Source organism: Rhinoderma darwinii, chromosome 3 (assembly GCF_050947455.1).
Source record: "Rhinoderma darwinii isolate aRhiDar2 chromosome 3, aRhiDar2.hap1, whole genome shotgun sequence".
NCBI lineage: Eukaryota > Metazoa > Chordata > Amphibia > Anura > Rhinodermatidae > Rhinoderma > Rhinoderma darwinii.
The window spans coordinates 247334590-247347526 of NC_134689.1; the positions used below are offsets into that span (position 1 = coordinate 247334590).

At 44.9% G+C, this 12937-nt stretch overlaps 1 protein-coding gene across 1 annotated transcript in view; it reads right to left on the reverse strand.

The window, feature by feature from the left end:
- LOC142748025 (mucosa-associated lymphoid tissue lymphoma translocation protein 1-like) overlaps positions 1 to 12937 on the reverse strand; it is an 89842-nt gene that overhangs the window by 39224 nt on the left and 37681 nt on the right. The window contains exon 4 of the mRNA XM_075855141.1: positions 8170 to 8326. Coding sequence (XP_075711256.1) covers positions 8170 to 8326 — 157 coding nt within the window. The remainder of the gene's footprint in view (positions 1 to 8169; positions 8327 to 12937) is intronic.

The window sequence follows — 12937 nt, forward strand, 5'->3', positions numbered from 1 at the left end:
ATCAAAGAAATATTTGGTGTGACCACCCTTTACCTTCAAAACAGCATCATTTTTTCTAGGTACATTTTCACACAGTTTTTGAATGAACTCAGCAGGGAGATTGCTCCAAAGAACTTGGAGAACTAACCACAGATATTCTGTGGATGTAGGCTTCCTCAAATCCTTCTTTCCCTACTTGTTACCCCAGACAGACTCGATGATGTTGAGATCAGGGCTCTGTGGGGGCCATATCATCACTTTCAGGGCTCTTTGTTCTTCTTTATGCTGAAGATAGTTCTTAATGACATTGGCTGTATGTTTTGGGTTGTTGTCCTGCTGGAGAATAAATTTGGAGCCAATCAGATGCTTCCCTGATTGGTATTGCATGATTGATAAGTATCTGCCTGTATATTTTAGCATTAAGGACACCATTAATCCTGACCAAATCTCCAGCACCATTTGTTGAAATGCAGCCCCAAACTTTCAAGGTACCTCCATTATACTTTATACTTGCAGACACTCATTATTGTACCGCTTTCCAGTCCTTCGGCGACCAAGATGGGTGTACCTGGGTCCCTCTGGTTTCTGCCAGATCTGAGCTGATGGCTCTGCTGGACATCTTCAGATTTTGAAGGAAAGTAAGCATGAAGTGTCTTTGATCTGCTGCACGTTTCCTTTGCCGACCACTGCATCTACGGTCTTCAACGTTGCGCGTTTCTTTGTGCTTGTTGAAATGAGCTTGAAAAGCATATCTTGAAACCCCAGTCTGCTTTGAAATCTTTGCCTGGGAGAGACCTTGCTGATGCAGTATAACTACCTTGTGTCTTGTTGCTGTGCTCAGTCTTGCCATGGTGGACATGTGACATGAAACTATCTTCCACAACCTCACCTTTGTAGCAGAGTTTGGCTGTTTCTCACCCAGTTTAATCCTCCTACACAGCTATTTCTGATACATTTAATGACTATGTTTCAACCTACATATGAAAATTATGATCATTATCACCTGTCTGGTATAATTGGTTAATCATACACCTGACTATAATCCTACAAAATCCATGACTTTGTGCAAGTGTACCTAGAAGAATTGATGTTGTTTTGAAGGCAAAGGTTGGTCACACCAAATATTGATTTGATTTAGATTTCTCTTCTGTTCATTTACTTTGTATTTTGTAATTGCTAAAAAAAAATTATTAACATTTCTATTTTTGAAAGCATTTTTACTTTGCAGCATTTTTCCACATATTCAGCTGACAGATCTGCTGTAAGAGTTTACAAAAATCTGGCCCCTTGGAATATTTAGATTGTTCTAATTTATTCTGGAGTTTAATATGTTCCGGGAGCGTGGTGTTATGTACTGTATGTAATGGGAAGCATTAGTCCAAGCATTAAACATCTGTACCCATCTGGCTTTTTGCTATATACCATGATAGGACTTAAAGGGGGTTGTCCACGAATGCACAACTGATGACCTATTCACAAGATCAGCTGCTTAGGCTGCCTCCGGGCACCGGAATAGTTTTTCCGGTCACGGAATAGTGGCCGAGCTGCAGTACTGCATCTCTGCACCTATTCAAGTGAATAGGAGTAGAGCTGCAGTTCTGCAGAACGGCTGCTATGCAGTGGTCGAAGCCATCTGCTTCCGGCTTCGACTACTGCATACCCTTCGAAACATCCCGCGCCCGGAGGCAACTGGGCCAGCTGATCTCGCTTTCGGAGTCTATGTGTTCCCTTTAAGTAGTATCAGGCTTTTGAACATTGCATTTTAGTGCAATATTGTTGCAGTAGTTGGTGCCCCCCCTTGGAAGCCTGTCACCTGGTACATGATGTCCGATCCACAGGCAGAATGTTATAGTGCATGAGCGGTTGAACAGATTGATATATATCTTTGTGGGAAAAAATTTAGTAGAACTTGTATTTTATTGATAAAAATCCTTGCTCACGGTGAGCTTAAAGAAAAATAAGTTTTATTAAATTTATGCTAATGAGCATTTAGGTGCAATAAGGGCGATACCATTGCACCTAAATGCTCTTACTTCGCTCCCCAGTTCAACCCCCCTCCTTCCCTTCTTATATTGATTGACAGGGTCCAGGCAGCGTAATCCACGCGTTCATGCCTGGCCCCGTACTCTCTGTAATGCGCGCGCGTCCCTGCCCTTCACTCAGCGCATGAGCAGTACGATCTTTCTGCTTGACATTCTAATAGGCAGTTGTAATGACGGGGTAGGGAGACAGACAGGTGAGCCCTAATCTACCCGCCACTCAGTCCCTGCCTAGTGCATGACAGAGCAACAGACAAGGGTACACAGAAGCTAAGGGAAATGGGGCAGTTGCCCACGGCAACACCGTGAGCAACAAGAGTAGTGAACGAGCCGAGTCAAACCAGGAGTGTACGAGGTACCAAACGCAGAGCAGGAGAGTAGTCAGTAAAGCCAGGGTCAATTTGAAGCAGAGGTCAATAGTATTAGCAGGAGCAGCAGAGCCAGGAAACCGGACAGAATCACAGGCAAAGGAGGAGCAGGAAAAGAAGGTTTAAATAGACAGAGGGTGGGAGCTAGCTCCGTCTGGCCAGGCTGTGATAGGTTCTCCCACTCCTCAGCCTCCCAGCCTGAGTGGTAGCAGATCGAGTAACTCTAACAGACCTAGGCACAGATGCAGGCTGATTAACCACGGGCGTCGACAAAGCAGCTGTGTCAGGCAAATCCATTACAGTACCCCCCCCTTTTATGAGGGGCCACTGGACCCTTCCTAGGTGGACCTGACTTGTTGGGGAACCGAAGATGGAACTTCCTGAGCAGTAACCTGGCGTGAACATCCCGGGCGGGTACCCAAGTCCCCTCCTCAGGCCCGTAACCTCTCCAATGGACCAGGTACTGGAGGGAGTTCTGGACCATCCTGCTGTCCACAATCTTGGCCACCTCAAATTCTACCCCTTCAGGAGTGAGAACAGGGACCGGAGGTTTCCTCGAGGTAGCCAAGGACGGGGAGCATCTTTTCAGGAGGGAGGCATGGAACACGTTGTGTATCTGAAAGGACGGGGGTAACTCCAGCCGGAAGGAGACAGGGTTAAGGACCTCAATGATTTTGTACGGCCCTATATACTGGGGAGAAAATTTTTGGGACGGGACTTTAAGGCGCAAATTTTTTGAGGACAGCCACATCAGATCCCTGACCACAAACAAGGGGTTAGTAGAACGTCTTCTATCTGCCTGAGTCTTTTGTATGCTCTGCGACGCCTCTAGGTTCTTCTGAACCTGGGCCCAGACTGTGCACAGTTCCCGATGAATGACATCTACCTCGGGATTGTTGGAACCACCAGGTGAAACGGAGGAGAACCGTGGATTAAACCCAAAATTACAGAAAAAGGGGGAGACCCCCGACGAGTTACTGACTCGGTTATTAAGGGAAAATTCGGCGAGCGGAATGAAGGAGACCCAATCATCTTGACAGACAGAGATAAAACACCTTAAATATTTTTCTAGAGACTGATTAGTCCTCTCAGTTTGGCCATTAGTTTCAGGATGGAAGGCCGAGGAGAAGGACAGATCAATCTCCAACTTCTTACAGAAGGCTCTCCAAAACAATGAAACAAATTGTACCCCTCTGTCAGAAACAATATTGACAGGAACCCCATCGAGACGCAGGATGTGTTTGACAAACAAGGTAGCTAACGTCTTGGCATTGGGTAGTTTCTTGAGGGGTACAAAGTGGGACATCTTGCTGAAGCGGTCTACTACAACCCACACCACCGACTTGCCTTGGGATGGAGGCAGATCAGTCATAAAATCCATGGAGATATGGGTCCAAGGTCTCTGGGGAATGGGCAAAGAACATCGTAAGCCCGCTGGTCGGGACCTGGGAGTCTTGGACTTAGCACAAGTTTCACAATCGGTGACATAGGCCTTAACGTCTTTAGGCAACCCAGGTCACCAATAGGTTCTAGAAATGAGGTGTTTTATACCCAGGATGCCTGGATGGCCAGATAGTGCAGAGTCATGATTCTCCCTGAGTACCCTTAGCCGGAATTGCAGGGGAACAAACAGCTTGTTCTCTGGAAGGTTCTCGGGAGCTGAACCTTGATCAGCCGCAATTTCGGAGGCTAAGTCAGAATCAACAGAGGATATGATTATACCTGGGGGCAAAACACAAGCAGGATCCTCCTCAGGAGGAGGGCTGGCCATGAAGCTACACGACAGTGCATCAGCTTTAATATTTTTAGACCCAGCCCTATAGGTGACCACAAAGTTGAATCTAGTAAAAAACAACGCCCATCAAGATTGTCTCGGGTTTAGCCTCCGGGCAGATTCTAGGAAAACCAGATTCTTGTGGTCGGTAAGGACCGTTACCTGGTGCCTAGCCCCCTCCAGGAAGTGGCGCCACTCTTCAAATTCCCATTTAATGGCTAAGAGTTCGCGGTTGCCAACGTCATAGTTACTCTCAGTGGGGGAGAACTTCCTGGAGAAGTAGGCACAGGGACGGAGATGGGTAAGACCCCTGGTACCCTGGGACAAGACAGCACCCACTCCCACCTCGGAGGCGTCAACCTCCACGATGAATGGCTCCATTTGGTTAGGCGGAATCAGCACTGGGGCAGAGACAAAGCACCTCTTAAGGACCTCAAAAGCCTGGACCGCCTCCAGAGGCCAGTGGAGAAGGTCAGCACCCTTGCGAGTAAGGTCTGTAAGAGGCTTAGCGATGACCAAGAAGTTAGCAATTAATCTCCTGTAATAATTAGCGAACCCAAGCAAGCACTGTAAAGCCACACACATTTTTCAGTTTTAGCAAAGAGTTTGTTTTCCCTAAGGGCCTGGAGCACCTTCCTGACATGCTCAATGTGGGAGGACCAGTCCTTGGAAAACACAAGTATGTCATCAAGGTACACTACAAGAAATACCCCCAGGTAGTCTCTTAAAACCTCATTTATGAAATTCTGGAAGACCGCGGGAGCATTACACAACCCAAAGGGCATGACGAGGTATTCGAAATGACCTTCGGACATGTTAAACGCAGTCTTCCACTCATCCCCTTCCCTGATTCGGATAAGGTTATAAGCCCCCCGAAGATCAAACTTAGAGAACCATTGGGCCCCCTGAACCTGATTGAAGAGATCAGGAATCAAAGGAAGGGGATATTGGTTCCTTACAGTGACCTTATTCAAGTTCCGGTAATCGATGCATGGCCTAAGACCACCATCCTTCTTCCCTATGAAGAAGAAGCCAGCACCTACCGGAGAAGTAGAGGGACAGATGTAACCCTTGGCCAGGCTTTCCTGGATATATTCTCTCATGGCTTCACGTTCAGGACAAGAGAGATTAAATATCCTACCTTTAGGGAGCTTAGCTCCTGGTACCAAATCGATTGCGCAATCGTACTCTCTATGAGGAGGTAACTCTTCGGATGCTTTTTTAGAAAAAACATCAGCCAAGTCCTGAATAAACTCAGGTAGAGTGTTCACCTCCTCAGTGAGAGAAACCAAATTAATAGAAAAACAGGAAGTCATGCATTCATTACCCCATTTGGTAAGATCCCCAGTATTCCAGTTAAACGTGAGATTATGCATCTGCAACCAAGGAAGGCCTGAAACCAAACCGGACGATAATCCCTGCATCTCCAACACAGAACACCGCTCCAAATGCATGGAGCCAACCATGAGTTCAAATACAGGGGTATGCTGTGTAAAATAACCATTAGCGAGTGGAGTCGATACCCACTACCGGGACTGGTTTAGGCAAATCAACTAAAGGCATAGCTAGAGACATATCAAATTCCACAGACATAATATTAGCAAAAGACCCTGAGTCCACGAAGGCACTGCCGGTGGCAGACCTACCACCAAAAGAGACCTGAAAGGGAAGCAAGATCTTATTAGGCTTCATATTTACGGGAAATACCTGTGTGCCCAAGCGACCTCCCCGATGGTCACTTAGGCGCGGAAGTTTTCCGGCTGCTTATTCTTACGCCTAGGACAGTCGTTCACTTGATGCTTGTCATCCCCACAGTAGAAGCAGAGACCATTCTTCCTGCGGAACTCTCTACGTTGTTGGGAAGACACGGAGGCCCCGAGTTGCATAGGTTCATCCGAGTTTTCCGTGGAAGAACGAAGCAACGGAACCTCTGGAGCCATCATAGGGGAGTCAGAGGAAAAGGCACAAAAACTTTCGAGTCGTCGTTCCCTGAGACGTCGGTCAAGACGTACCGCTAAAGCCATAACCTGATCTAGAGAGTCCGAAGAGGGATAACTAACTAACAGGTCTTTCAGGGCATTCGACAGACCCAATCTAAACTGACACCTCAGGGCAGGGTCATTCCACCGAGAAGCTACACACCACTTCCTAAAGTCAGAACGGTACTCCTCAACGGGTCTCTTACCCTGACGTAAGGTCACCAGCTGACTCTCGTCAAAGGCAGTCTTGTCAGTCTCGTCATAGATGAGCCCGAGAGCAGAAAAAAAAAATCAACAGACGAAAGTTCAGGGGCGTCAGGAGCCAAGGAGAAGGCCCATTCCTGAGGTCCGTCCTGGAGCCAGGACATACTTATACCCACTCGCTGGTTCTCAGAACCTGAGGAATGGGGCCTTAAACGGAAATAGAGCCTACAACTCTCCCGGAAGGAGAAAAAAGTCTTCCGGTCCCCTGAGAACCGGTCAGGCAACTTGAGGTGGGGTTCTAGAGGTGAGGTGGGGGGCACTACCAGGGTAGCATCACGCTGGTTGCACCTCTGAGCCAGGTCTTGGACCTGTAGGGAAAGACCCTGCATTTGCTGAGCCAGGGCCTCAAGGGGGTCCATAGTGAGTCAGGAACCAGGGTAGAAAAGGTATTTGATATCTGTGATTATGTAATGACGGGGTAGGGAGACAGACAGGTGAGCCCTAATCTACCCGCCACTCAGTCCCTGCCTACTTGCACGGCCCGTCCTAGGCGACGGCGTACAACTGGGCGACGGTCCCTACGCTCAATAAGTGCATGACAGACCAACAGACAAGGGTACACAGAAGCTAAAGGAAATGGGACAGTTGCCCACGGCAACACCGTGAGCAACAAGAGTAGTGAACGAGCCTAGTCAAACCAGGAGTGTATGAGAGCAGGAGAGTAGTCAGTAAAGCCAGGGTCAATTTGAAGCAGAGGTCAATAGTATTAGCAGGAACAGCAGAGCCAGGAAACCAGCAGAATCACAGGCAAATGAGTAGCAGGAAAAGAAGGTATAAATAGACAGAGGGCGGGAGCTAGCTCCGTCTGGCCAGGCTGTGATAGGTTCTTCCACTCCTCAGCCTCCCAGCCTGAGTAGTAGCAGATCGAGTAACTCTAACAGACCTAGGCACAGATGCAGGCTGATTAACCACGGGCGTCGACAAAGAAGCTGTGTCAGGCAAATCCATTACAGCAGTACTCAGCATGCGACAAATAAAGAGCAGGGACGCTGTGCATGCGCAGTACTGCTGATTAGAACGTCCTCTACAATACACTGTTACTAGCTTAATATGGATATTCTGGTGATAGACTCCCTTTAAGAGTCCAGTGGGCGAGCTCAACCTTTAAATGACAGTCTTCCCTCCATTTGTGTGCATACAGAAACAGTTGTCAATTACTGACTAGGACAACTTAGTGGACTCTTAAGCCCGGAGTGAGCAAGGATCTACTGTATTTGAATTAAATTAAAGGATATCCTGAATTTTTTTCTACAAAAATATTTATCAATCTGCTTAGCTCCTCCTGCTATATAACATTCTGTTTACAAATCAGACAACATGTACCACGTGACAGGTTTCCTGAAGCCTATAGTATTTAACACTGTACTGTTAAGACTAGGTTCACACAACGTTTGTTCCGTTTTATTTTATAACATATACCTTAGCACATACTTGTTTTTGCAGTGTCCTGTTGTTTTGAAAAAGCATAGCAACCCACACTTTCACATTCAGTAAAACGAAAAGGTTTCTAGATGTAAACCTGCCAGGGAGACACCTTTGGCAAACGTCTGCCCCATAGAAGTATATGGATACTGTACAGTACATCTGGATACTGTTTATTTTTCTACAAACATATTATGTTAACTGTATGGCCAAACGTGGTATCAACAGAGGCTACAAAAAGGAGTCTAAAAGAAAGATAATTTTTATATAAAGTTGATTTTATACTTTAGGTAGATGCTGGAGAGCTACTATGCAAATTGACAGTAACATCTCTATTATCTTACCAGCAGGAATGTTTTTCAGTACTTTCACCTTCACCCAATTACTGAATAAGATGCGGTGATTTTCGTCATTTACTCGACAGATGTACAAGTTTGTTTGCCTGGCATGAATGTGCAGATCTGGCTGAGTGGCCCCTGGAATTTCCCGAATTTCTGTATACTGGTGAAAGAAGGAGTTTATGTTAATAGAGATGTGACTTACCAGTATATATACAATTTTGGGAGGACTATCTATATTTGTATTTAGATTTGTATATCTCATTTAGTGAGGTCTGTATACTAAAATGTGAAATTATTTCAAATTCAATTGAAAATCATTTAAAATAAATAATCTTTCTTATACAACCATATCTATATTAGGCCAATTATTGAGGCAAATTATTTGGGTACTTGGTACTTTTTTTCCCCAAATAGTTTGTTTATATTTTACAACCCATATAGCTATTGATTTGGCTCTAGAACAGTATATTTTCTTGATTTATTTAATTACCAAGTCTAAGATTGACAACCAGTGACAAAGTAAGGGGAGATTCACACGAACGTTGCGTTTTTGCGCGCGCAAACAACGCAGCGTTTTGCGAGCGCAAAAACCATTTGACAGCTGCGTGTGTCATGCGTGTCTGATGCGCGGCTGCGTGATTTTCGCGCAGCCGGCATCATAGAGATGAGGCTTGTCAACGCCCGTCACTGTCCAAGGTGCTGAAAGAGCTAAATCTTTCAGCACCCTCGACAGTGAATGCCGAACACAACAGCGAAAAACCTGTAAAAAAAAAAGATAAAGTTCCTACTTACCGAGAACTTCCCGGCCGTTGCCTTGGTGACGCGTCCTTGGTGACGCGTCCTTGGTGACGCGCCTCTCTTGACATCGGGCCCCACCTCCCTGGATGACGCAGCAGTCCAAGTGACCGCTGCAGCCTGTGATTGGCTGCAGCCTGTGCTTGGCCTGTGATTGGCTGGAGCTGTCACTTGAACTGAAGTGTCATCCCGGGAGGTCGGACTGCAGGAAGGAGACAGGAGTAATCGGTAAGTTAGAACTTCGTTTTTTTTTTACAGGTTAATGTATTTTGGGATCGCAAGTCACTGTCCATGGTGCTGAAACAGTTTAACTCTTTCAGCACCATGGACAGTGACTATCTCCTGACGTCGCGTACCGATAATTTTTTTGCCGGGATCGGCCAAAACGAGTTTGGCCGAACCCGGTGAAGTTCGGTACGCTTGTCCGGCTTCGCTCATCGCAAAGACACTCCGTTTGGATGTTCGGAAACAGAAAAGCACGTGGTGCTTTTCGGTTTTCATTCATCCTTTTCACTGCTGTTGCGCGAATCACGCTCGTCCCACGGAAGTGCTTCCGTGTGGTGCGCGTGATTTTCACGCACCCATTGACTTCAATGGGTGCGTGATGCGCGAAATACGCAGAGTTTTTGAACCTGTCGCGCTTTTTGCGCAGCAGACAAACGCTGCGCAAAAAGCACGGACTGTCTGTACTGCCCCATAGACTTGTATTGTCCATGCGTGCCGCGTGAAAACCACGCGGCCCGCACGGACCGAATACACGCTCGTGTGAATCCCCCCTAATATACAGAATTCTTGCCTTATTTCTTAAACTAGTTGTCGATGATTAGCAAAAAGGGGCAAGTAAATGGCAATGAATTTCATTACCAGACAGCCCACAGAAAGGTGTAGTGCTGTTTGGCTGGATTCACACATCGCATGTTTATTGCAAATTGTAGTGCAGATTTTGAAGCAGTTTTTCAACCAAAGCCAGAAGTGGATCCAGGAGGAAGTTCTTCCTTTATATTTCCCATTCCTTTTAAAATCACTTCTGGCTTTAACTCAAAAATTTGCATCAAAATCTGCAATAAATACTCAATGTGTGAATCCAGCCTTAGAACGGATTTACACGAACGTGATATACGTCCGTGCAATGCGCGTGATTTTCACGTGCGTCGCACGGACCTATATTAGTCTATGGGGCCGTGCAGACAGTTGCGTGATTTTTACGCAGAGTGAGTCCGCTGCATAAAACTCACGACATGTCCTATATTTGTGCGCTGTTCACGCATCACGCACCCATTGAAGTCAATGGGTAAGTGAAAATCACACGCACCACACAGTAGCACTTCCGTGGGACGCGCGTGATTCGCGCAACAGCAGTCAAAAGTATGAATGAAAACAGAAAAGCACCACATGCTTTTCTGTTTACAAACATACAAACAGAGTGTCATAATGATGGCGGCTGCGCGAAAATCACGCAGCCGCGCACCATATGGTGATGACACACAGAGCTGTTAAGTACCTTTTGCGCGCTCAAAACGCTGCCTTTTTTGCGCATGCAAAACGCACACGCTCGTGTAAATCCAGCCTTAGGCCGGATTCACATGAGCGTGTGCGTTTTGGGCGTGCAAAAAATGCAGCGTTTTGCGCACGCAAAAGGTCCATAACAGCTCCGTGTGTCATCACCATATGGTGCGCGGCTGCGTGATTTTTGCGCAGCCGCCATCATTGTGACACTCTGTTTGTATGTTTGTAAACAGAAAAGCATGTGCTGTTATTCTGTTTTCATTCACACTTTTTACTGCTGTTGCGCGAATCACGTGCGTCACACGGAAGTGCTTCCGTGTGCTGCGCGTGATTTTCACGCACCCATTGACTTCAATGGGTGCGTGATGCGCGAAAAACACACAAATATAGGACATGTCGTGAGTTTTACGCAGCGGACACACGCTGCGTGAAAATCACGGACAGTCTGAACGGCCCCATTGACTAACAGGTCTGTGTGAGGCGCGTGAAAATCACGCGCGTTGCACGGACTTATGATACGTTCGTCTGAATAAGCCCTTAGGGTCTGAACCTATTTTTTAAAAACTGATCCATCCCTTTAAGTTATTATTGCCATGTTTTTTTTATTATGAAAACATTAAACAAAAAAAAATCTTGTCAGTATGTACAGTAAACGCAGAAGATTATGGTGTTACTATAGTGCTATGGAAAAGTATAGAAGATCTCCCCTATTATTGCATACTCTTCACACTGAATGGTTTCTGATATTAAAACAAAATGTGATATTAAACTGAGCCAAAGCAAGGAGTGGATACAGAGGGAAGGAAAAGCATAGAAGAAAGACTGATACACCTCGTCTCTTTTGTCTCCACCCTTGACTATGGCAAAAAAAAAAAAATCCCCCAAAACGGCATCAAAACTAAATGTGTGAATCCAGCCTAAGGATATGTCCACTACTGCAACCAATTTTTGTTATTGCTCCAATGCATACAAATAAAAAAATTATAAAATAAAGCTACAAAATGCAAATAGTTTTGATTAAAAATAATGTTGTTTTGTGTCTACAGCTGCTATGTAGACTTTTGTGTTTCCATGGTTACAGACTACAACCTGTGTAGTCTGATTATGGAGTCAAACACCCTTCCATGTGTCCCCTACTTCTTGCTATATACAATCAGTAGATTAGCAAGAAGCAGGGGTCAGATGGAAGAGAATGTGACTTCAGGATTAGACTACTTAAAGAGGCTCTGCCACCAGATTAGAAATGCCCTGTCTCCTACATAATGTGATCGGTGCTGTAATGTAGATAACAACAGTGGTTTTTATTTTGAAAAACGATCATTTTTGAGCAAGTTATGAGCAATTTTAGATTTATGCTAATGAGTTTCTTAATGACCAACTGGGCGTGTTTTTACTATATGACCAACTGGGCATTGTACAGAGGAGTGTATGAGGCTGACCAATCAGTGACCAATCAGCGTCATACACTTCTTATTGTTCCAGCCCAGCTTCTTTCACTGCACAATCGCACTGGGCTGTGGATCATGCTGGGCTGGAACAATGAGACGTGTATGACGCTGATTGGTCACTGATTGGTCAGCGTCATACACTCCTCTATACGACGCCCACTTGATCAAAAGTAAAAACACGCCCAGTTGGTCATTAAGAAACTAATTAGCATAAATCTAAAATTGCTCATAACTTGCTAAAAAATGATTGTTTTTCAAAATAAAAACCACTGCTGTTATCTACATTACAGCACCGATCAGATTATGTAGGAGATAGGGCATGTTTAATGTGGTGACAGAGCCTCTTTAAGGTTTATTTGTAGTTATAAATTTGAAGACACTTAGGTCTGCATAGGAGCTGTAGACAGAAAATGATAGGATGTTTTTAATTTAAGATTATTTTCAAAAGTGCTTCATTTTTTTGTTTTAGATGCATTGGAAAAATAGAAACAAATGGTTGCGAAGGTGGACACACCGTAGCCTTTAAAGGCTATGTACACATTTGTTTGCAATTTTTTTTATTTTTCTTAAATTAATGTATTTAGTGTTTTTACGCAACTTTCCAAATAAATTGTATTTTTTAACGTAAAAGCTGTATCATTCTGTATCAGCTGAACTGATGGCTGGGATAAGAGTTGGCCCTGCGTGCCTCCGACACCAGAATCCAGTAAATAACGATCACATCTAAGTTATGATGGAAGGACTAGACTGAAAGAGAACAATACAGCTTCTATGTATACAGGATATATAGAAGCAAGCTGTAGCTTAAAATGTAATTTTAAAATAAAAGTGATTTTGAAAGTTGCTTAAAACCAGTAAATTCATTCATTTAATATGTAGAAAAAAATGCTTACAAATGTGAACATAGCAAATGCTCAGACATCTGTCTGTAAGTTAATTGGGTTATGTAGCAAGACAATGGTCCAACAGACAAAAAGAAGTCATGTGAATGACTGAGGATAAAGTGAAAGTTTTGGATTGGC